At 37.5% G+C, this 26,429-nt stretch overlaps 1 protein-coding gene across 1 annotated transcript in view; it reads right to left on the minus strand.

Annotated features, from left to right (window-relative positions):
- Positions 1-26,429, minus strand: part of LOC576494 (puratrophin-1) — a 97,305-nt gene that overhangs the window by 54,022 nt on the left and 16,854 nt on the right. The window contains exon 3 of the mRNA XM_030975930.1: positions 2,375-2,831. Coding sequence (XP_030831790.1) covers positions 2,375-2,831 — 457 coding nt within the window. The remainder of the gene's footprint in view (positions 1-2,374; positions 2,832-26,429) is intronic.

The following is a 26,429-nucleotide window of genomic DNA, read 5'->3' on the forward strand; positions in this document are numbered from 1 at the left end:
TTCTACTTTACATTAGATCTATATTCAACAATGAACAATAACATGGCTTCTCACAAAAGAGTAACTAGTTCAATTTAGGATTTATTTAGGGCAATAAATTTGGTCTTAACAACCTACAACTTGCCTGAATATAACCTGACATAGCAACAGCACATGCAAACAAGGTGGACTACACCCACAAAGAATATAATACATACAGTACAGTGGCATTAAAACAAAAGTTAGTTACCCACGATTTTGACAATTTAACATCTACATATTTGATCATGAAAAAAAAACTTCATTACTGGTACAGTGAAATCACAACAGAACATCAATCAAGGCTCAGGGCTAGACACTCACTGTTTTTCAGTGGGTCTGTAACAAAATGAAGTTTGCATCCAAGTTTATTAAGCCACTGTTTTTTGTCAGGACCTTCATGTGTCATGTGTAACTTTTGACAACAAATACTTAAATTCTCACTTACTGTCTTCAAAATGAACCTATACAGTATACATTTGATCAAAATTAAACAAAATAAAACTCTGTTGCTACGGTACTTACAATCGTTTGATCTTCAGGTGCTCTAATTTATCATTTGAAGATGCTCACAAGCACTTGTTACACCTATCAACTCAACTTGAAAAGTATCATATTTCACTACTCATCCTTAAATCACTGCTATTCCACAATTTGTTAAAGTATTCATTCATCACGTTCATAACAACACAGTGATTACATGCAGATTGGATTTTAAACTCATTACAAAGTAAATCAAACTTTATGAATGAGGTATAATAACATCAAACCTAGATTTAAACTTACTGCCATCCCAGCTCCGGTGTCTCCGTCCTCGGTTAAAATCCATAATTTCCACTACAATGCGTTGAATACGATTCCAGTAAACCCAAGTCATTGCAACCCTGAGGGCACGCAACGAGATCTAGAATGCCACGTAATTCACCCTCACTCCCTGGGAACCAAAAACCCTCACTTCGTCCCCTCCTCCCTCCCTCCACAAAATTTGTTCTTTCTAGGAGGTAGTCTTTATTCATTAGGATGGCTCCAAGATCATATCAAGAGAGAAATTGAAAAAGAAAGCAACAAGGTTATTCCAAGCGGTCGGTCCTGGTCGGTTACCCACGGCTACGATGGTTTATTCAGTGAAAGAAGTCAAGAAGTCAATCTTTATAACTTGACCAAGGAAGGTATCCTGCTGGGTTCTAATCAGCGGACATCTTGGTGAATCCTGACTGAAATAAGAGAACGGATTTCGACTCAATCTAAAGCCAAGAGGATTTCTTCTTTCCTTCTAGCTTCTGAAGTTGAGAGCTAGCTTTCTCTGAATTCATGTCCAGGATGTACATTTGAGGTATGGGTGTGAGGAGGATCAGATTGACCCTAATAATCCAGCAGATACTTGATCTACAATACTCTCAACATTTATAAAGGTCTGAAAAGGTCAACTCAATATTAACAAATCCAAAATGATTTCCTAAATTTAGATTTGGTCATCCACAATGTTTGTAATTGCATTCATCTCAATCAACAACCATTTGCTAAAGTAGTCGGAAAATAAAATTACCGACTATCGTGACTCATATTTCAATTAGTGGATTATCTTCATCATTTTAAAAACATATTACCAATTTGGAAACTTCTGAGTTTGACAATTTCAAATATTGCACTTGATTAATAGTATATACCATGGGTAAAAAGAAAATTAAGATGGTTCTGCAATCTAAAGTGACTTATGAATGATACATACATGATCACCATGTCCCTTCTGTATCACAAACCCAAAGGGGCTTAATTCTGACTTCAAAAACTTTCTAGTAAGTGTTATAGGGAGCCCTCTTTTGCAACAAACAATACAGGCCTTCATGTTCTGAACATTAGTACATGAAACCACAACAACTACCACCTCTATAATATTGGATTGAATAAATAAAGGCAAAGGGATATGAAAAGTCTTTCGAGGCATATTCCAAAATTGCAAAGAGTTTTTTTTCTTAATTACAAGGTCATATATCAGAAAGAACAACTAATATAGAATGAATCATGTTATTCGCATTTGAAGGACACTATACTCTTTACGTGTACCTCAATTTGTACAAGATTATCAATAGTGATTCATAGGAGAATATCACTGCCTTCTAAAGCCAAGGTAAAATAATTTGCAATGCAAGCTCTCTCTGAATCTATACTCCAAAACAATGAAATGATGAAATGAAAAATGAAGTTCAATCTCTGTCTAGGTAGCTCATATTTTCTTACTTTCAAGTATGATCTAAATCTTTTCCTTTTCTGATCCAAAATGGACTCATCGATACATTGTAACCTCCTCTTCTTGAGGGACACACAGAAACCATCAGTAACCCATGGCAACATTTACCTGCATCTGATGTTGCTCCAGATGTCATGCTGCCGTTTCCTTTCCTTTTCTTCTTCCTCCATGATGGTCGTCTTCTCAGCTCAAACTGCGGCTTCAAAACATCCGGCCAAAGATGCCTCATGATACCTGCATCCGTGGCAACGACAACAGTCTTCAATCCTGTAGCATCGTCTGTTTCTTTAGACTTGAGATCCCCTCTAAGCAACCTCTGTGGAGTATGGTAGGAGAAGAATTCTCTGAACATCTCCACCGGGATGGGTACCTCTGTGAGGGTACCCTCCGTCTCAGGGCAGGCAACCAGGACCAGAGTCACTTTCTTGGGACCATGGTAGCGCACGTAGATGTAGAAGTCACCAACATGGAACTGGTCCCAGTCCAGCTGGGATAGATGGACTAGGATCTGATCAGAATTGGTTATAGGCCAGCTTGGCTCCCTTGGTTTGTGCTTCAGTTGGAGCTGAAAATAAATTGTAAGAAAGAAACAAATATTAACTTGATTTCTGTACAGAGACATTCACAAATCTTCAACATTCTGTTAGAGAGGATATGTTCTGTGCACATAAAACCACAGAGAAGCATATGGTACTTTAAAAGTTGGAAAGGTTTGAAAAAGTAGAATGCAGCTAGGCTCTGTTTCACTGATCAAGTATGTATGAGAGAAGAACTTAACAGCCATAAAACTTTAATAAATATTGTACAAATGTAAAGAGGTAGAGTTTTTATATCTCTACTATGAAAAGTACTTTATTCCGATATCGTGCACATATTTCACATCATCAATGAGTCACTACTTACTATGAGAAGTGAAATTCCCAGTGAATCCAGAAATCCATTCAAAGATAACAAGTCAGCTCATTAATTCAAAAAGCCTTTGAACAAGACAATTTACAAACTCCCATCGCACACTACTTCAGCAAAATTCATGCACACAATACCATGAGATTGAGAGAGAATAAATCGTAATTGTTTAACAATCTTCAGTTCCTTCCTACATCCCAGAAATGGTTTCCTTTGAAAGATCTTAAACCTATTTACTTAGGGTCATTCAAAGTCTTAGGTTTGGAGAAGAAAAGAAAGAGGTTTGATCTCCAATCAGATGCGCCCCACATACAGAAGATTACCCACGAGGCTACATGATCCCAGGGTTTTGTAGTCTTAAGATAAAGACGACAGGAAACCATGAATCCCTCAATTAGGTCCTGGAAGGTTTAGATCAGGAGTAAACTATCGTCACTTTCTAACATGATTCAACATCACTCTAATCTTATAGAGGCAGGAACACATTAATGTTCATTTCTTTATGCATAGCTTTGTTATGAGTCACTCCATTCATGTGTCTTCCCTTTGTCTGTACTTCAGTTAACCTGTTCAACAAATTTCACACTTTTGACACAGTACCATCAGCTGCTTTGCTATGATATAAGATTACAAACTGAGAATAAGGTATCCAATAGAGACAGCTAGGCCACAGTGTGACAGTGGATGAGTAAATGGAGTAAATACTGCTCTCTAAAAAAATTGAGTGATCACGGACGTCACTCCTCTGGAGAGTGAAAATGTAGTGAAAATAGAGTGAACATTCACTCTTTTCTTCTTAGAGAGCACTCTAAAATCAATCGCTTTTCACTCCTAAACAAGTGATCACGGACGTCACTCCCAAGAAAGTGAAAATAGAGTGAAAATTCACCAACCTCATGAAAAGGAGAGGCATGTTAATGTTACTCACTTCAAAGTTCTATGAGACTGACATGTCATTTACTATACATTATGCACTTCCATTATTGAATTACTAGCCGATTTCCACTTTGGGAGTTTTTAATTGAAAACACAGTATCCTTGTTAGGGAGGCGGGATTGTAATAGACACCAAAGCATATATTGGGGAAGGAGGGGAGGAGGGGGGGTCTGTAAACAAGGAAAGTGCCCTAGTATTAGCATTACCTTGTTAGGAGGGGGGGGGGGGTCTCAGTACAATGCATGGATATCCATAGTATGATGTAACACTGACACATACTGGATGGGGGCTCTCTACTCTATCAAAGTGCCCCTCATTTGGGACCAAAGTGTGTTTTAATAACACAATCCATACTAACACATACAATGGATGGGGGCTCCGTACACTATCAAAGTGCCCCTCATTTGGGACCAAAGCGTGTTTTAATAACACAATCCATACTAACACATACAATGGATGGGGGGCTCTGTACTCTATCAAAGTGCCCCTCATTTGGGACCAAAGCATGTTTTAATAACACAACCCATACTAACACATACAATGGATGGGGGCTCCGTACTCTATCAAAGTGCCCCTCATTTGGGACCAAAGGGTGTTTTAATAACACAACCCATACTAACACATACAATGGATGGGGGGCTCTCTTCTCTTATCAAAGTGCCCCTCATTTGGGACCAAAGCGTGTTTTAATAACACAACCCATAATAACACATACAATGGATGGGGGGCTCTGTACTCTATCAAAGTGCCCCTCATTTGGGACCAAAGGGTGTTTTAATAACACAACCCATACTAACACATACAATGGATGGGGGCTCCGTACTCTATCAAAGTGCCCCTCATTTGGGACCAAAGGGTGTTTTTTAATAACACAACCCATACTAACACATACAATGGATGGGGGCTCCGTACTCTATCAAAGTGCCCCTCATTTGGGACCAAAGTGTGTTTTAATAACACAACCCATACTAACACATACAATGGATGGGGGCTCCGTACTCTATCAAAGTGCCCCTCATTTGGGACCAAAGGGTGTTTTAATAACACAACCCATACTAACACATACAATGGATGGGGGCTCCGTACTCTATCAAAGTGCCCCTCATTTGGGACCAAAGTGTGTTTTAATAACACAACCCATACTAACACATACAATGGATGGGGGCTCCGTACTCTATCAAAGTGCCCCTCATTTGGGACCAAAGGGTGTTTTAATAACACAACCCATACTAACACATACAATGGATGGGGGGCTCTCTTCTCTTATCAAAGTGCCCCTCATTTGGGACCAAAGCGTGTTTTAATAACACAACCCATAATAACACATACAATGGATGGGGGGCTCTGTACTCTATCAAGGTGCCCCTCATTTGGGGCAGAAGTGTGTTATAATGACACAACCCATACAAACACTAGAGGTGCATGGCCTTGGAAGGTGCCCCTTGTAGGGGAGGGGTGTATCAGTATAATGCACATTCATGTGATATGGGGGCGGGGGGGGGGGGGGGGGGGGGGGTCCTAGACAGTCATGACTCAGATCTGTGTCTGTATGATCCAGACGATACATAAGAAGGTCCACCCTGTATCTAATCATACCTCATTAATACAGGCTAGATTACAAACAAGATATAGAGGCAAGTATCCATGACAATTACATTTTCAAGGACAAAAAAGGCCTTCTCTCAAATATCACTTTACTCATTATTTGACATTTTGTTTCATTTTTTGAAGGTTAAATAACCATTCCCATACAATATACACATGCCTCAAGGGCTGAGAACATAGTGCTCACGGAGTCATGGACGTATCACAAAGCATTTTAAATATTATCAAAATAATTATACAATTATCAAAAATCACAACATAGCACTATTCTACTAACCAAAATTATGACCTCATTAAAATTTTCAAGATCATGGCAATATCATTTTTGGCTCATTCTAGCTCATTTTATTGAAGTTGTTGGTTTGATCTTGAATGGGGATACTATTGTCATGTCACGCTACCGGCTTACAGAGACATTGGAAGAAAGCCAGAGTGTCAATATGTATCATAACGGAACCTTGTGGGGCATCTTAATATTACCAATCAACTGGAGGAAATTGGACAAAAAAGCCTTTTAACCTGACACTGTACTGAGTGATTGTCATCAATTGGCAATATTCTTGATGAGAAATAAATAGAGCATTTGGTGAGAGACAAAAGGCTATTATCCCATATACTTGAACAAATTATGTCCTACTGGCTCTCAGTGTATGAAATGTAAGATAATATTATGCAAAATAGGACACTACTAATGTTTACATTTCACAGATAGGACATACATGACATATTCATAATTCCTGCAAAGTTCTATAGAATTTGATGTTGGCTGCATAAGGGACATATTCAAATTCAAATTCAAATTCAATTTATTTCCACTTTAAAAAGCATTAACAAATCAATAATATATACATATGAATAATAGTGGCGGGGTCATAAAAAGTACTAAATTGGCTTGTTGAAAATAACATATTATACATTATAAGAAAAATATCAAAAAACTATTATTATGTATCTTTAAACTACCGCATGTAAATTTAACATGTAAATGCAAGACAACTACGTGCAACAAAGATTCTGAGCATAATTTCATCATGAAAAAAACTTCATTTTGCTGCATCATATCTGAACGTTCAGTCTGTCTGCCGCCACACATCAAGCATGTGTCAGATTGTACTTCATGATACCCTTGAAGATAATCAGTGAACCTCTGGGATCAACTGTTTTTCCCTCTCTCTACTGCTATGACAGGTAATCAACTACACTACAAATTTATCTTTCTGTTCAGAGCCTTATCAATACTTTCTCTTTCAACTATCATTTCGTACACATTTTTTCGGAAATAAACTGACTGTATTGTAATGTTATTGTCACAACTTTAGGTGATAAAAAAACTTGATATGAATGATATCACAACACTTGTACAGCTGGTGAAGGTACATCAATATTTTGACAATTGTTTCCATACACTATAACACTTTGAGAAATAGAATATAAATATAATGTTGCACATGGCATTAGTTGGGTGTATATATGCACTATCTTTCCAAGTATGATAACCTTAACAAAGCATAAAGAGAAAGAGAAAGAGAGGGAGAGAGAGAGAGAGAGAGAGAGAGATATGGGTATGGCATGATGGAGTCATTCTTCTGAGTTAAGCTCTAACCTATATTCCTCTGCTTGATTACACTTCTATTCAATCCTTACTTCTCAAAATAAAATGTATTCTCTACAGGTCCTTGAGATGCGTGAAGGATAATAATGCCTGGTTTCATACTCAGTAGGTGATTCAAAATAAATCACAGTACATTAAACCAACCCACAGACTGATAGGAATGTTTATAAAATAAACACTAAAAGTGATTGCCTTTCATTCAAAGCACAAGTTGAAAGGCTCAATAGAGAATGCAAATATTAGAAAAGCAATACCAGCGTGACTGTCACTCACAATCAAGATTCTGCTACACAATAAAGCACAGAGCTTTCAAGAGATGTAAATATTAAAAACAGAAGTACAAGTAAACGTAGGAAAGACAGAACATGAAGAAATAGTAGAAGTAGCAGAATTAAAAGAAGTACAAGAAGTAGAATTAGTAAAAGTAGTCAAAGTAGTAGAAGTAGTAAAAGTAGTACAAGTAGTACAAGAAGTAGAGGTAGTAGAAGAAGAAGTGGAAGAAGTAGAAGTAGAAGTAGAAATGGAAGTAGTAGAAGAAGAAGTAGTAGTAGAAGAAGAAGTAGTAGAAGTAGTAGAAGTAGTAGAAGTAGTAGAAAGAGTAGCAGTGGCAGTAGCACAATGGATACGAGTGGTACTCAGAGTAGAAGTAGCTATCAGATGTATGACCTTTCTATTCACCTCCTGCTACATTGATCACTGGAAAGTAATCTTCATGAATGGCCGAGATCTTGTCTAATGGACTTCCTAATACCAGAGATGTAGACCAAATAAATACACACAGATGGGCATTACAAAGCTCCCTAGATAGTGGCACTGTTTACACTGGATTTCATTCCATGTTTCTCTTTCACGTTTCTCTTTCACGTTTCTCTACCATCATGACAGCTGTGTAGCTTGAATGCTATGACCTTCCCTCTACTTCTCTCCTTCATTAAAGATTAAGACCAGTTATCGTCATGCGATTGCATTGCGAAAGAAACGTTGTGGAGTCGATCAGAAAAGGTTGATCATCTAGCATATAAGTATAGGTGTGTACTGCAAGGTTCTGGAATCATCAAAATGATAAGAAATTTGGCCCAGTCTTCGTTAAGTTACAAGCACTGTACACAGAAAGATGTATATGGGACTACGCATACGTGCGTTTATCTCTCACAGTCCAATAGATAAACTAATTTACCAAATATATGAATTAGTAGGCGGTTTCCCGGCAAAATTTTGTATTATCATGTATTAGTCAAAACATACTCTTTCACATGATTGGTAATAAGAGCTTCCATGTCATTTGTTGAAATTGGGGCGTTTCCAAAACTGGTCTTTACCTTTAACAACAAGACCCATCACTATAACCTTTCATCTGTAATCAGAAATAGTCTCACATACACAGATAAATCAAATGAAAATGAAGTTATTATAGACAGCAAGGTTGACCAAAATATGAAGAGAGTTACAAACAATTGTGTCAATGAGAAAGACTAAGAGAGCATAACAAAGGTGGTCTATAAGATACGACTTTTCAAAAAAATGTAAAACAGGTATAAAGTCTAAAGAAAGAATGTTTATGTTTAACATACAACATTGTATACAGCTTGGAAATCAGCTACAGTATAGAGTCGATGGGGAGCATGCATGGATATAATCATGATTTCAGACTTCAGTCGTTCTTGATCCTATAGAGGGCAGTATATCAGTAATATGTTGAGAGAGAAGACACTCCCTCCCTGTACAATCATATAGCAGGTGGTTTATATCTTTATCTATTATGAGTATGTGTGATGTGATGATTTCATCAAAACTTGCCCTTAATCTAGTTTCAATATAATGATAACAAGTATTGCCTGGTAGGAGTAAGGGGTTAATAGACCGATGCTTCATACCTCCTTGATGGGAGGCTTATGGATAAGAAAGTCAAAGCAAGACATCTGTCCCATCTTGCAAGACACCTCACATAATTATGTGACAAAATTGTAGTATAGTGAAGAAATGCTGGTCACGAATCAATTTTACAAGTAATTTTATTTTCAAAACGAGTGAAAACAAGTAATAATAGCTGTCAGTCTATTTGTATCCATTGGCTTCATATGAGAGTGCTAAGTCAACTTGTAGAAGGAGAAATGAAAACAGTTTCAATGTTTGTAGATACCCATTGCGGATGGTAGAGGGTCCCTGGTAGTATGAGATGCTGTGAGAGGGGTGATATTTGTTCACCCTCCACCGATGAGATGGGGGGATGAAGATGTAATGCTAGGAGTCTAAACATTCCCTCATGAGATGGGACCTACTAGTCTAGTACTCTAAACTTCGTCATTTGATTTCAGCAACCATTCACGCTTGTATAATATGGTAAGTGTAGCCAGAGGTGGGAAAAAGAGTGCTTAAAAGCACAATCATATCCACCAGACAGTGAGACACCAATCTGATAAACCTGGGTCGAGAGAGACATTATGTGCACCTTTGGTAACACCTTTTTTTAAGTACCCCCTCAGGGAAAGTATAGATGACAGTCTCTTCTCTGATCATTGGAATCATATCATCCATGTTTTCCAAATAATCGATTGCATCTTCAATACAAATCATGAGGGCAGGCAGAAGGATCGATATTCCTGCTTCTAGCGAAACTGTTTTGATAAAAGCCTGTTAGCCAAATGTTTTGCTTTATGGGAACAAATTCTTTGCTGAAATATCAAGAGTCCCCTAACACCAATAAAAACAACAGGGTTATTGTTGATCCCTCTTCCAGTGAAATTGAAAGCCAAATCATAATAGCTCTCAATAAAACAAAATTTACATCTTTCTATCCTATCTATCTATTTATATCAATGTTGAATTGGTTCTGTATAATGTAGACTAGATTACTGATAGAGAATTTCACTCAGTACTGATAACATTCGCTTGGTGTAGGAACATTCCCTGTAGAGATCAAGCATTCTTGAGACATGAGTTCATTGTAAGATGATATCATGTCTGACGGAATCCAACTCAGAATGAACCAAGTTCAAGAGGAGAACATCCAGTACTATGTTGCCCTTGTCAAATAACAAGTTATTTCATCATTACACATTTTCTTTTAAGTTTATATAGTATGTATTTTTAAAACATTTCTACAAAACCAAGCATCTGAATAAAAGGTGAAAATATTCCTGTTTAAATCTTGTGCTATTGTTACTAATTACAATTTCCAAAAGAGTTGATAAATTTCCCATGAAAGAAGCAACATAATCTTCCTTAAAAAATAATAATTGGCATACATGTATAAATCATGTTAAATCTAAAGTAGAAGATCTAAAATTGAAAACTAATTATATTGAAATTTTAATGATTATTCATGGGAAATAGGAACAGTTGTCTTTGAGTAAGTCAGGGATTTAAGACTAATGTATCACTTTTTAACAACAGCTTCAGTTAATGAGAGTGATAGAAAATTCCTAGTAGAATGTCCAGTATATCTATCCAGACATAAATCCCCAACACTATTTTCTGTCAGGAGAAGAGTCTGTAAGCTAGAGCTGGAATCGGTGCCCTTACGTTTCTCAACTGGCAATGTTCCTACTGATTGGATTCCTATGCTTGAGGCTATGAGCGTGTCACATAGCTGGGAGTATAAGGTGAACATGAAAACATAATTACCCCGATAAGAACTGACAAGCCCTCTGGCAAGCAAACAAAGTCTTGACCATTCAGACCCATTTATATATAACTACAGCACACCTTTACACTGTATATTATATAGAATTATTTATACCTTATTGCTCCATGATAAAGCAATGCTTAATAAATACAGATGTAAGTTGGTAAAGCCGAATGTTATCCCTTTTTAAGTAGTGTCTACTGCAAATTTGTTTTCTTTTGAAGTGATGATAATAGCAACAAATGGGTCTGGATTATAAACTAGCTGAACCAAGTCAAAAACACATTATTAAAACCAACACGCCTGCAGGAATAGGGGAAAATTTGAGACTTTCTGGATGAAATTGGGTTGATTTAAGATGGCGCCTACTCCATCATTCTCACCCACTCACCATGACGACGTCGACGAGGAGACGGTGAGAGGTGATTGGTGGACAATAGGGCTCGGCCAATCACCTTTGACAATAGACTTGACCAAGGAGTCTGGTTAGAATCTAATCCCTTGGCTTGAGGTATGCATCCATAACTAATACTCAAGTTCAAGCTACTGATTCAAAAAATAAATATAATCTTCAATAGAGTTGGGATTATGGATTATATTAGAAAGATGAGGCTCACAGAATAAGGTTGAATGATGTATTGGTCATTTTCTTTTCAATGCATCTCTTGGAAAACAGTGCATATTTCTCCCTTTTCGCAAAATGTCCAAGTACATTTTCTAAGACCCAGTCAAATTGGGATTTTTCAACCACAGACAAAAAGGGGGCCGTGAGCCTTGATCAAAGGGCTAGTCTATGAATGTGTATAATAATAGGAAGCTAACATAAAAAAGCACCCACAACAGATATAGTTATAGAATCATCGATTACAAAAACACACATAATAATAATAATATATTTCATTTATGAAGCGCCTTTTCATTAGATACAAAGCGCATAAACAAGAAATACTAACAAAAACAAAAAAAGAGAGAACATTATGATATGAAGCTTGTAAACAGAGAGGAATATTACAACAAATAAGGAAAGATGTGTGTTTAGACATAAACACACCTTACGATCAATTTTACTTGTTGGTAGGTCTCTATGCTTGTCTATACATATAATAGTAGCTACAATAAACATTCATATAAGCCTACATTGCAAATATCAATGGTTTATTCTTTGACAGTTGACAGAAAGTGGAAATGTGAAAATAATATTTCCATTTTGTAGGGCAAATATTTATGTGTATACAAGCTTTTGGAAAACGGTGCCTCATGCCCAAAAGACTAGCTGTCTGTCTGTCTGCACTGGTAACCTTTCTAACCGGCTGTACTTTCTTGTGAGGTGCAAATTAGCATTCACCTTGCGAATTCTCGAGGCTAGCACAATATTTTGAGATTTGAGTCGAATTGACAAGCAAAGTCAGGAGTGAAAATAGCTTACGGGCAATCTCTAAATCATGATTGATGAACTGAATGCTTGTACAATCTCTACTGGATAACAACAGTGACATGAATAATTGGGATTGATCTTGTTTTGAAGATCACTTCCTACTTTCATTGTCTCATGTGATATTACTTGACAGACTCCAGACTGAAGGAGGAATATTCCAATAATAAAAAGAGATTTATGAACATCCTTTGTCCATGGGCTGCCCTTTCGAATACCACCATGAACATTGAATGTTTATGAAATCCTATACTAGACAAAGAGATATTGTGATAGAGAAAAACAACTAATTCTTTTCTTTTCATTTTCATTTCATTTACTTGTATATATTGCTGATAACCCAAAACTGTGGAATCTATTTCAAGTAGATTAATTTGATTTGGTTTTGCAATGTTTTCACACTGACAATGCTGTAAACCATCTACCCATATTGGGGTAGCCCCTATTTATGCGATGGGGAGGGGGGGGGGGCAAACTTAGCTGAAAGTAATTTCAATGTTTTATACAAAAGGGGCATTTACACTGTAAGCTAAAGACATTGTTTTTTTTTCAAATTCCGGAATTTTGATGGAAGTTGCTAGGCAACTACCCAAACATGATAAAACTGAAATTGAAAACCCACTTCAGGGGTGTGGTCTTTCCCCCCCCCCCCCCCCCTCTTTTTATAATTTACGAGTCTTCCTCTTTGAGATTGCATATTAAAATATGTTGTCCAAATCTTTCAAATTCAAATAAATAACCTTCTTCCTCCCCCCCCCCCCCCCATGGGTAAAGTATAATGTAAGTTCTGTTGCAATGTAAATAATACATCTCAAGTGTTTTGAAACATTATTCAATTGTAAACTTTGTCCACATACGACTTACTCACTTAAAATGCTTCCTTTATCCTTCTACATTGATGTGTGAAATAAGTAGATCACTCACAAACAATGGAGTCTTTTATTTCTGAATGTTTTCGCTGTTACTTAGGTATCCATCTTGACCAGTACAGTCAAGCCGCTTGTTCCGCTGACCACTCATTGTCACGCTGACCGATAATTGTTCCAAATTTCACAAGAGTAAATGTTTCCTTGTTCAGAGAATCCTGAGAGTAAATAGAAGATATATTGTCCTCATCTTGTCTTTTGGTTCACAAAGGCTTCCATAACACTCAGAGGGAGGCCTCCAACGTAGAGTAATCAAAGACTTCAAACTTAAAAGTTCTCTAAAATCACAGTTGGAAACATAACTCTGTCAAAACAAGTAGCTAGTACAGCTTGCATTCAAACAGGTAAGGTTGCTCAAATGAAGAACTATACAAAAGTAACAGGTATTCCATGTAATAAGATCCAGAATTGAAGCCATTCCTAACATAAGAGACCCAACACTTGGCTATTCCCGAGCTCCAGTGCTGCATAGCAACACCTTAACAAATTCTGAAATCCATATCTGCACATGTTGTCAGCAAAAATGATTAATACTATTTGTCCCCATTGAATCCCTTAGTCACTGTGATAAAGTTCATGTGACTGTGAAACTCCTCAAAGAGTACAGGCAACTCCATCGCTCCCTCCCTGACTGCCAGCCTGCCTGCATCATTACTCACTACAAACCTGCCCCTTCTAAAACCATATGACAGATTCATCAAGAGAAATACTTTTGATCATTCATAGAAAAGTATATATTTTACCATTTTTGTATACAATATTCAGACTGTATACCATGGTACTCATATCTGATTCTGATTATTAGATAGTAATTTGCCAGTTGTCACGTTCTATCTCTAAACTAACATTGAACTTTGATTTAGACATCCTCTCTCATTTTTATGTTCTCAAGATTGATATGATTTTATCATTCATTGAGTGAGGAAAGGATCCTGAGCTAGCATTCATATCCTGCAGCTGTTACTCAGACTAGCTAGACTTTACAAAGATCCGTCTTTTCAAAGAACTCGTCAACACTCCCATGATTGTTCAAGTTTATGACGCTATTGTCTCAAATCTACTGTGATGCATTTGGCAGCAAAAACACAGGTATATCAACTCACTATCGGGAGAGGGCAGCCTCTTCTAGGTAAGGGGGAAACTACTCATCACAAAATAATCCACAAAACCCCCCCCCCCCCCTCCCTACCCCCCCCCCCCTCTCTCTCTCTCTCTCTCTCTCTCTCTCTCTCTCTCTCTCTCTCTCGATCCCCTTACTGAATTTGAATTTGAATCCAAGATTTTGATCAAAAGGCAACATGAATATCATAAGCTAACTTGTAAAGTTTTCTGTAATTAGAATTAAAGAAGGTAATTCAATCTGATGAGAGCCAGAAGATATTTTGAAACAACATAAAAATCATTTTCCAAAAATAGCAAATATATTTTAATTTTCACTGAAACTTTCCACTATGACTTCACCTTAAACAAGGCTTAAAGCAGATAACATGTCCACATATTAAGGAAGGAAGGGGTGGTAACTATTACCCCTGCAATGCCCCTTTACAAACAAATTACTCCTAAATTCATATTTTGGCAAAGACAACAGGTTAATGATGAATGATGACTTCATTGTCAACCAAGCGATGGCGCTGTCCATCATAGTGGTATTTACGTTGAGTCATGTAATAGATAGGAGAGAGATAGGGAGGTAACGGAAGGGACGAGTGACCCACTAGGGACTTCCTAGGGACCTGCCTCTATAAGGGCTTGTTATAAATGAAAGGTAAAGATAACATGTGGATTGGCAAGGATAGGTAAAAAGTAAGAGAACATCATTTAGATACATATTATGGGTCTGCATCCACAATATACTCCCTAATTACTTTCATATCAGGTGTTTAGAGTGATAATAAAAGCTCGGTACATGTTTCTCAAGATGAGACTAGAGCAATGATCTCAAACTAATTTTGTCAAGCATTCTCTATGAATTTGAGAATGATACTTGCTAGATGCCATTTTTAGCGAAAATCAGCCAGAGTTTGATAAAGCACCTGAGTGTAAATATAAGGATTGAAGTCCTGCTGCTCCTGTGCGTTGTAACAGGCTTGCTAGCACCAGCAGATATTGAAGTTAGGAAGTCAAGAATGTTACGCATCATGATAAAATGAGAATGCATTCTACGAGAGATCGGTATCACATGAATCAAGAAGGTGTGCATGTAGTGATAGGGTATCTTGTAATGTCATGCTCTTGCTCTGACTGACTGGGAATGTTCAGCTCTCTCTGGATGGATGGTGTGCTACGGTTAACAGCTGAGAGCGTATACATGACTGGCATGAAAACAGTCATGACTCACACACAGCAGGCCAGGTATACATACAACCAATTCTAACCTGGTGCATAAAATATTCAGTTCTCACTGCATTACATCATTTTGCAAGTGTTTAACACTTTATTTCTACATATTTAAACTTTTACTAAAATGTTTACAGCAGGAAGTGTGCTCTAAGCAGCCCTAATCATTTTCAGTGAATTTATAGTCTATCATTCATCATACAAAATTCATGACTATGATAATTATCAAATGAATTTGAAATAGTTAGCAAGAATAATCTGTCCCTCTTGAACCCAAATGCACTTTACCAATTGACTTAAGTATCCTGGAAGTGTGAGCCAGGATATAGCATGTCTTGATATCCGGAGGTGTTGTGCCTTTAACCTTAGAAGGTGTTCTCTCATTAAGCATTCATGAGAACGTACGACCAGTAGAGAGAGAGAGAGAGAGGAAAGTGTGTTCATCATCAATTATTCCTTCCTCATCTCACCTCCCTCATCTCATCTTCCATCTCAATGTTTAATCTTAGTAGTCTTGTACCCAAAACTCAATGATTTTAACCGGCAGAATTAGTGAGAACTGAATTCTCTAATTCCCGTAGATTTAGTACAAGACCATTCCGGTTCCAGTATGCAAGGGCTTAAGATCTCTTTTACGATGAGCCTTGGCATGAGCATCAATACTACATTTCTATTTAAGCAATTGATCTAATTCATCAAAGAACGTGATAATTTAACAGTATTCGCCATGTGAAAAGAAGAAGGTGCTAGGTGCTAAATCTGAATGTATTAAAATTAAATTCCATCGTATTGTAGGACAGTTAGCACATAAAACTACTTTGTTATTGAAAGCTATTGAAATGAGGAATTGTTTCCACCCAATGCCTGAAGCCATTTCTCTCCTTTCACTCTGAAATTTGATGGATAAGAAAAGACTCTAATCTGACATCAGCACTTAACCAGGAGAGATCAGCAATCTTGGGGAATTTATGAACGTTACAAATTATAACATTTCAAATAAATCAACTAGGCAATAATAACCGGCTAAAAATCCATTTCTACATTAACAATTGTTCAATTAGCACCATCTTGTTCTTTACATCTTTGTGTATAGGGAAGTCAATTTTAAGAGCTGACGCTCATTAAAGTTACTCTGCAAAACATTTTTTTAACAGGATCATGACCTTGCTTTTTTTGATGATTCAACGACTCTTTCAGAAGTTTATGGAATGACAAATTGTTGGTTTGGCAGCCCGCTCTTTCACCTAGCCTCCGATCAACTTCCATTATACTACATGGCAGGTGACGGCTTAACCCACATCAACACAAAGGTAATTAGTCATTGCGAATGCATACTACCTTTACACATGTACAAATTCATATTTCCTATTTCCTAACTTTCAGAGCAAAAGAGGAAGACTGATTTTCAAATTAACCCAAAAGGAAATAGTAAAGCGTTTTTAAATACAAAGACTAACAAATTTGCAATTATGAAATCCCACCTCTTTTGTGACATCCGACATGGTAAACAGAGTCACACTCAAATTTTTATCCAAAGTTTAATCTCAAAGTGGTGTATTTGCAAAACTCCCTTATTTTAACATAAAATTATTAGATCTTATGCAATAAAGTGGAAAGCGTGACATATTTCAAATGTAAATTATTACCTGAACAATTACAAATTTAATGGATGTGTATGTTTTATCTCTCCAATAGTATTTTTGAAGTAATAATCAAGGTAAAACACTATATCAATTTTTACTGTTGATGTCCTCTATAATATCATAGTCAACATCAAACAACTTGTGATGATTACTGAAACAATTTGAAAGGCAGAAACCAACAGCATAAAATACAATCAACTAAAAAGCAAAAACATAAAGTGCACTTACCTCACTTACATTAGCAGAAGCCTTACTTTATCCTACATTGTCCAAGTTAACAAAATACAGCAAAGTAGAGATTTTATTCCCACGTTTTCATATTCCACTAAGTTACAAACTCTTAACAGCAAATTAGCTCCAAGCAATTTAGAAAGAGACGTATACTCTGCTACTGCTCTCTACTCGGCTCCCTGCCCCTCTCTATCTCTATATCAGTCACAAGCAAGCCTTGGGAATACAAGCCAATATTTAAAAAAACTGACAAGTTCCATAATATATGGCACTGAGGCAAGGCTGCTTGACACATCCATCCACTATACAATAAGTTTATTCTTAAACTTCAATGTTTGAATGAATCAATACAATTTAACTGGCAGGAAGAATATGAAACACACCTCATACTGGGGCCATTCCGTTCATATCAAGGTTTAACAAAAGAAGTCAATTAATACATCACATCACGGACACTTCCTTTTAGGGGGATGAGCTCAGCATATTGAATTGACTTTCGTCAAAGCCACTGATTTTTTACCTATATTGAAATTTTGCATTCAATTCCTTTTTTTATTTAATTTTTTAATATTTACATTGTGTGTTTGTGTTTTAATGGGTCAAAGTAATAAAAAGAAGATGTTAGAAATCACAAGTTCATATATCAATCAAAACAGATTGTAGAGATAGATTGAAAATAATAAAAATGGTACCTATTTATGGAACTGTAATTCTTTTTCTTTTTTAAGCGAGGTTTGCGGTTACACCACATTCACTTTAGACAGGGTTAGTTGGTACTTTGAAAAGGTTTTACCTATTATCTTCAGAAAAAAAGGAAATGTCAATAAAATAAACTTTTGGGGGGAAAATGAGAAAACCGTGAAATGCAATATTTTCTTCAACTATAGTGAATGAGGGCACCAATTTGGATAATAAATGTCCCAGTCATGGTCATTTCTGTAAGTGTAATAACAAGTAACAATAGGATGACCATGGGACAAAAAGATAGCCTGAGGCTACCATCATTCAGTTGGATTTGACTTCCTCATTTAACATTTATATAGCTTTTGATATTGGCCAACAATAGTTGTATTTATAAATGGGACAGTAAGTTTTTGGTTAAAAGTGCATTTCCATATAAATGAAGGCCTATATAATTTATACAATCATATTTATAGTTCTGCATGAAAACTAGTTAACCATTTCTATACATCAATTTATTTTCCATATTCAATTGTGATTTATTTCTCTTTCTGATTGCACTGTGTCAGAATATATTGGCAAGTCTGAATCTATTTTATTGAATAAAATACAGATTATAATCCACCATACAAGGCCACATGTTCATTGTTGACTTGTCTGTAGTGCAGTGGCGTTTCCTTGAAATGACTACTAATATTTAAATGAATATTCAGACATTGTCAAATAAAAGAACATATTAAAAACTGTTTAATATAAGGAACAATCCACACAATTGACATTATTCTTATTGTGCTTGTTATCTCATTTGATTTGATCAAATTTTCTCCTCCACGCAGTTCATTCAGCCGCTAATTGATCACATGACTACCGGCTCTCTATCTCAATTCTTGCCAATCCTCTTCAAACCTACAAATTCAGTGACTTTTTCCATGAGTATAACAGATGTTTACATGACCTTGACCAATATAATAAGCGTGATGGTAATTCTGGTAGGACTGAAATCAATTTCAATTATGACATAGACAGCATTAATTAGATTCCATGCCATCTACATCTCCTAATTACATACACCCACCCACAGATGAAATTATATGAACAAGCGAATGAGCTTCATTCACTGACCTGGAAGTCATCTAATCAATCACCTTCTTTAAAAATAGCATCAACCATGTATGCTGGGAATTTATTCCAATAAATCTTGAAATTGTATGGCTTGCACTCATGTCATTTATTAGTATCCTATGTGTACTATTTGGGGGCTTTACGTTCACCCCGAGTTATTTTTTACAGGGATGAAAAACAGAAAATTGATGCGTGATATATAATATGAGCATTGTCATCTCATATTTTATTCCTTATGAGGGGATTTAGTGATAAATAGACAAAGGCAATTTTTCTAAAACTTAAAATAATAAAGGAAGAGAGAGGGACAGAGAAAGAGAGAGAGAGAGAGAGAGAGAGAGAACACAAGCGAAAAATAATGTCAATGGGTTTGTAATGCATAAAACCACATTTCCAGTTTGATATTTTTTTTAATCAGCCCTAGAATGTGTGTGTGCGGGGAGGGGGGGGGGGTGTTATCCATCAATGGTTGTTCAATACCTTTTATTCATCAGCCTGCCTGCAATGTAAGTGACAGCAACCCTTTCTTTCTAAAGAGTAAGACTTCACAAAGACCACTGCAATCTGTTTCACAAACTAGAAAACTTGAATGTGTATCAACAGAACAAAAACTTGAATTAAATGTTGACTTAAAGACTTAGCATCAGTAATGCACCATTTGATCTGTGGAACTAAGTGGCTTATCAAAGGATTCAACTTCTTGTATTGGAGATAGTAGAGTGACAAGATGAACTTTCTTTTGACTGGGTCATCAAATAAACTGAGATACTTTCTCCCTGATAAAATGAAATCTTTGAAACTAATAAAAATTGATTGGCACCATCTGAGATAGCTGCAGAATAAGTATGATTGTTTGCTATATTTAACCCATGTGAGATGGGGGTCAAATGAACACAATATATTCATATTAATAACCAAACTCTGGCAAGATGGTGTAACAGGAGTTTTTTAAAAAAAATGGTACCACTTTGTGCCAGTATTTTGGAAACTCGTCTCAGGTAGGTCTCAAGTAGGGTGTGGTGTGGGCCAAAGTTTTGGTGGGTCAAAGGTCAAAGGTACTCCCCTTCTTGCCGTCATGCAGGGGAAGGACATGAACTTAACAGCTAAAGAGTTGGATACTAACAGTCAAATAATCTGTTGATGCATTCTGATATCTCCCTGTATAAAGGCATACATGAGATTATTTCCATGCAATAACTTGCATATATATTCATTTTCCCAGAGACCTTTTTGAGCTGAGGTGAATTAATGTCTGCTCCTGTATCTACTTTGTGTCATTTTTTCCTAATACATGTGAAAGACATAGAGCTGCCACTGGAAGTCACTCTATGGGTTTATCGTGGTAATTCTCTGTTTTAACAATTCTACTCTCATCTACATCACTGTATACACATTTCTTTGATACTATCATCTACTAAGTAAGAGTTAGGAAGGTGTTAACTAACAGCACTTAACACAGAGTTAACACCCTATTAGCTCTCAGCGGGTGATATGTATAAACAAATTCAACATTGCCAAGGGGACACTGTATACAAACTGAACAATCCCTGACTGACTCTATGAATGCGGTACATCCAATGCTTCTTCCTTCTAAAACAAGATCAAACAAAACTTATTTAAGAAGAGAAACTGCAGCTTTTTAAAGGTTTCTTCAATCTAAAGAATGAATATATAGTGTAAACCTCAAAGAAATGTGTATAAATTGCAATTGTTCAAGGGAAGCCATTTGAATTCAAAGCATCCATTTTCTCTCGACCTCGCCGAAGGCTCACTACAACAATGTAGTCTCTTTCCCACTTACCCCTCCCTTCTTCTGCTCTCTGTTTATACTATGAATAAGAGGACCAATGATGTCTGGTGAGTTACATTTCTGTGATTTTAGCTGCTTTAACTCCAACAAGCTCACATCAATATATGAATCTGTGTGAATCTTTGCCTAGGACAATTACTCAACTACATAATCATAAATTAATATTTTCATTTCAGATGAAACTCTCTTTCTAGATGAAAGCCGTGATGAGGTAGATAACCCGATATATAATCTTTTTCTAAAGTATGTTTACATGGTAACATACTATACTAACCATGATTAACTTGTAGATAAAAACAATAGTATGAAGATCAATTACTGAACTAAAGACGCAAGCTGAAGCAAACATTCATCAGTAAATGTACTTCAAACGAAAAACCAAGCTGTTTCTTATAATTATTGCCAAATTCTGATAATGCACATTGAACAATGTTCTGCTGATTTCCCCAACTACATGATATTGCCAGCCTCTGGCTCTGATGTGAAACTTGACCAACAGCTGAACTTATGGGAATGACAGCAGCCCTAGGAGAAATATGAGGTACCTTGAAATGAGCTGACAGCTTGATTCAAGAGGGTTAGAGGGGAATGACCGGATGCTAGCTGCAGCCCATCTTAGAAAAATAATTATAAAATACGTTGAAATAAAACCACAAAAGGCATGGTTGCATTCAAATTGGAGTGACAGTATCAAACAAAGATAAATAGGTGTTCGAGTGGGACTTTCAAGTTCCTCAAAGGCTTGCATAAAAAGTACATCATTTATTATTAGATTATTTAAATGTCAAAGAGCAGAACAATTTATGATTATCATCACTTAGAAAATTCCTTTCAAATCTTTGTTGTGAACAATGGATTAACTAGACCCTGAAATGAAAAGCACAAACAAACAAGACAAGAGGTCTTACATGGGATATAGTCCAGAAATTAGTGAAAATATGGAGTTTGGAAAGTATTAGGCTAGTATCTCATGGATTGAATCAAGTAGGTCCATGATTGAATGGACAAGTTTTCCTGACTGATTGATAAAGTTGAGCTGTTAGGATCTCATAAATAGATGAGTCTTGTCTGCTTCATTTAATACCATCTAAAATGAAAACCACAAATGGAATGAATGGTTCTAAAGTCAAGGATGGTTGATCTAAGTACAGTTCTACCAAGCTAACTCATCATAGAAGCCATCATGGTTCTCATGGGGTGTGAATCTCATTAGGCCTGTCCTCATCAGCTCGAGATTGCCAAATATCCCGCTATTTTAACTATTCCGATCGCAAATTATCCAGTTAATTTGCGTCTTCATCAGCCCGAAGTTGCAATTAGTGGGATATTTGGTCAAGATAATCATCCCAAGATATCTTGGGCTAGTTAGCAAAATATCCTGCTATTTGGCAAAATATCACGCTATTTGTCCGGCGCGTCATCACCAGCTCAAAGACTCGCACTATGCAGGAACGCTGAACAAAATTTCTCAAGCTCGAGTTGCAAGTTTCAAGGTCAAATCTCGAGCTGATGAAGACACGATTTGTGACTTCGGTATTATTTCCCAAATCAGAAATAGCAGGCAATTTGGCAATCTGGAGCTGATGAGGACAGGCCTATTGATTCTCCATGATGATGAGATGAAGTAGCTATTCTGGTCTACTAGCTTGAAGCAATGATCCAAGACTAATCAGGAGAGAGAAATGGGAGCAAAGAAATTCTTAGTACTAGTAGCTGTACCATGACTTCATTTTTGGAGTACGGTATACCCCTTTTGCCACAGTGGCTTGGTAGTATCTTCTAATCATCTGAATCTGAATTAATGCGATGGCATGAAAAGTGTTATAAAAACTCTGAAATTAGATAAAGTTTATAATCACAATGCAGTAGAGCACATTTATGATATTAGCTGTGCTGTATAAAATGATCTAATTAGTATCATTATTACCTGATGCACTGAAAAAGGGGCAATATTAAAAACTTTATGATTCAAAATTAAGAGGTAAAACAGGTTAAGCATACATGCCAATAGAGTGTTGTGTGCAGTGTAATAACCCTTGTATTATTGCTTTAGTATCCATACTAGTTCGCAACATTTACTGTCCAATTAGTTTATAGTGGAGTAATCATTAACCTATGGTGGCCCTGAAGGGACATCGCGAATAGACTAAATCGTGAAAAATATGCGATAAAATTCACGATATCGTCAATTTTATCGCATATTTTTCACGAAGAAATTCACGAAATTGACGATATCGTGAACTTTATCGTGAACTTTTCACGATGAAATTGACGATATCGTGAATTTTATCGTGAAAAGTTCACGATATAAAGTTCACGATATCGTCAATTTTATCGTGTACTCTATCGTGTACTCTATCGTGTACTCTCCTGACGTAAACAAAACCAGCCCTAGCTGGGGGAGACAGAGAGAAGGAAAAAAGGGAAAGGGAAAGAGAAGATAAAAGGAAAGAAAGAATAATAAGAAGAAAAGAGGGAAACGGGGGGGGGGGGGGGGGGGGGGGGGGGGGGGGGGGGTGGGGGGGGGGGGGGGGGGGGGGGGGGGGGGGGGGGGGGTCTTGCCTCCTCCTCACTCCCCCCCCCCCCCCGCCAAAAAATAAATAAGGAGAGAGAGAAGGGAAATGGAAAGGGAAAGAAAATATAAAAGGAAAGAAAGAAGAGGAAGAAGGAAAGAGGGAAACGGGGGAAGGGCGAAAGGCTCTTACCTCCCCCCCCCCCCCCCCCGCCAAAAAATAAATAAGAGAGAGAGAGAGAGAGAGAGAGAGAGGGAAAGGGAAAGAAAGAAGAGGAATAAGAGGGAAACAGGGGAAGAGCGAAGGGCTCTTGCCTCCTCCCCCCCCCCCCCCCCGCCAAAAATAAATAAGAGAGAGAAGGGAAAGGGAAAGAAAATATAAAAGGAAAGAAAGAAGAGGAATAAGAAGGAAACGGGGGAAGGGCGAAGGGCTCTTGCCTCCTCCCTCCCCACCCCCCGCCAAAAAAATAAATAAGAGATAGAGAGAGAAGGGAAAGGGAAAGGGAAAGAGAAGATAAAAGGAAAGAAAGAAGAGGAAGAAGAAGAAGAAAAGAGGGAAACGGGGGCGAAGGGCTCTTGCATCACCTCGCCCAAAAAATAAATAAGAGAGAGAGAGAGAGAAGGGAAAGGGAAAGAGAATAAAAAAGGAAAGGAAGAAGAATAAGAAGAAAAGAGGGGCTCTTGCCTCCTCCCCCCCTCCCGCGCCAACAAATAAATAGGAGAGAGAGTGAGAGAGATAGAGAGAAGGGAAAGGGAAAGGGAAAGAAAATATAAAAGGAAAGAAAGAAGAAGAAGACGGAAAGAGGGAAACGGGGGAAGGGCAAAAGGCTCTTACCTCCCCCTCCCCCTCCCGCCATAAAGGGAAAGAGAAGGGAGAGGGAAAGAAAATATAAAAGGAAAGAAAGAAGAGGAAAAAGAATAAGAAAAGAGGGAAACAGGGGCGAAGGGCTCTTGCCTCCTTTCTTTTCTTTCTTTTCCTTTCTTTCCTATTCTCCCTCTTTTTCGTTTTTCTCTTTCTTTCTTCTCTTTCCCTTTCCTTCTCTCTCTCTCTCTCTTATTTATTTTTTGGCGGGGGGCGGGGGACGAGGCAAAAGCCCTTTGCCCCCGTTTCCCCTCTTTTCTTCTTCTTCCTCTTCTTTCTTTCCTTTTATCTTCTCTTTCCCTTTCCCTTTCCCTTCTCTCTCTCTCTCTCTCTCTAATTTATTTTTTGGCGGGGGGGGGGGGGGGCAAGAGTCCTTCGCCCTTCCCCCGTTTTCCTCTTTTCTTCTTCTTCCTCTTCTTTCTTTCCTTGTATCTTCTCTTTCCCTTTCCCTTTCCCTTCTCTCTCTCTCTCTGATTTATTTTTTGGCGGGGAGGGGGGGGGAGTGAGGAGGAGGCAAGAGCCCTTCGCCCCCCCCCCCCCCCCCCCCCCCCCGTTTCCCTCTTTTCTTCTTCTTATACTTTCTTTCCTTTTATCTTCTCTTTCCCTTTCCCTTTTTTCCTTCTCTCTGTCTCCCCCAGCTAGGGCTGGTTTTGTTTACGAAGCGCCCGTCAGGAGAGTACACGATAGAGTACACGATAGAGTACACAATAAAATTGACGATATCGTGAACTTTATATCGTGAACTTTTCACGATAAAATCCACGATATCGTCAATTTCATCGTGAAAAGTTCACGATAAAGTTCACGATATCGTCAATTTCGTGAATTTCTTCGTGAAAAATATGCGATAAAATTGACGATATCGTGAATTTTATCGCATATTTTTCACGATTTAGTCTATTCGCGATGTCCCTTCAGGGCCACCATATTAACCTCAGTGAGATGATAGGAATATCATTCATTTCTCAAGACCTTGCTAGAACTGCAATCAAGTAGAATAATGTCAGCATCTATCCTTACTATGATGCCATGGGATTTGGTATTTCACATTAGTTAATCCACCACCCAAGGACTAAGTAGAGCTTTGCCAAGATTAACACAGTCCTTCAAAAGTGCGATTGAGTGCCCTAATATAGGAAGTCATACTCATGAATAAATTGGTGATGACAAGAGGTACTGTGGCAAGTATGGCCACCAATTATTGGCTTACACATGATACCATATTACTGTGTTCATTGTGAAAGAAGATCAGTTATTTATTCCATTAAAGTCTCTGTTGATCAATAAACAATAAAGAAAAGCAATACCAAATCAGACCTTTACTCCCTAAACCTAAACCCCTTTACCAGAATCTTCCAACACCTACATGAGGAACCATGAAGCCTAGCTAAGCTACTGTCTCAGCACTGCTTCCAATATAGACCTGATGCTATCAGATGGCTTGAAGACTCTCTAACAGGAATACAGAGCCTCCAGTACAATCACAGTGGTGACCTACAGCACTATATTCCACTCCGGCATGACACCCTTGATTTGCAATGTGAACACTGAATATTGGTTTTGATAAGTGGATCTGCATTGGCAGCTCACCAGCCAAATCCAGTCTCTCCAAAATATCTTACCAAACCTTGGTAGACTCATTGAGTGATGCTCAGTGGGTCATACCAACTGCTGAGAACCAAAAGGGTGTTAAACTCATACACTCTAACTCATCGTTAACACCCTTCTGGCTCTAAAGAGAAGGGTGTTAACTCATACACTCTAACTCATCGTTAACACCCTTCTGGCTCTAAAGAGAAGGGTGTTAACTCATACACTCTAACTCATCGTTAACACCCTTCTGGCTCTAAACAGAAGGGTGTTAACTCATACACTCTAACTCATCGTTAACACCCTTCTGGCTCTAAACAGAAGGGTGTTAAC

This window comes from Strongylocentrotus purpuratus, unplaced genomic scaffold (assembly GCF_000002235.5).
Source record: "Strongylocentrotus purpuratus isolate Spur 01 unplaced genomic scaffold, Spur_5.0 spur5_scaffold_8, whole genome shotgun sequence".
NCBI classification, from domain to species: domain Eukaryota; kingdom Metazoa; phylum Echinodermata; class Echinoidea; order Camarodonta; family Strongylocentrotidae; genus Strongylocentrotus; species Strongylocentrotus purpuratus.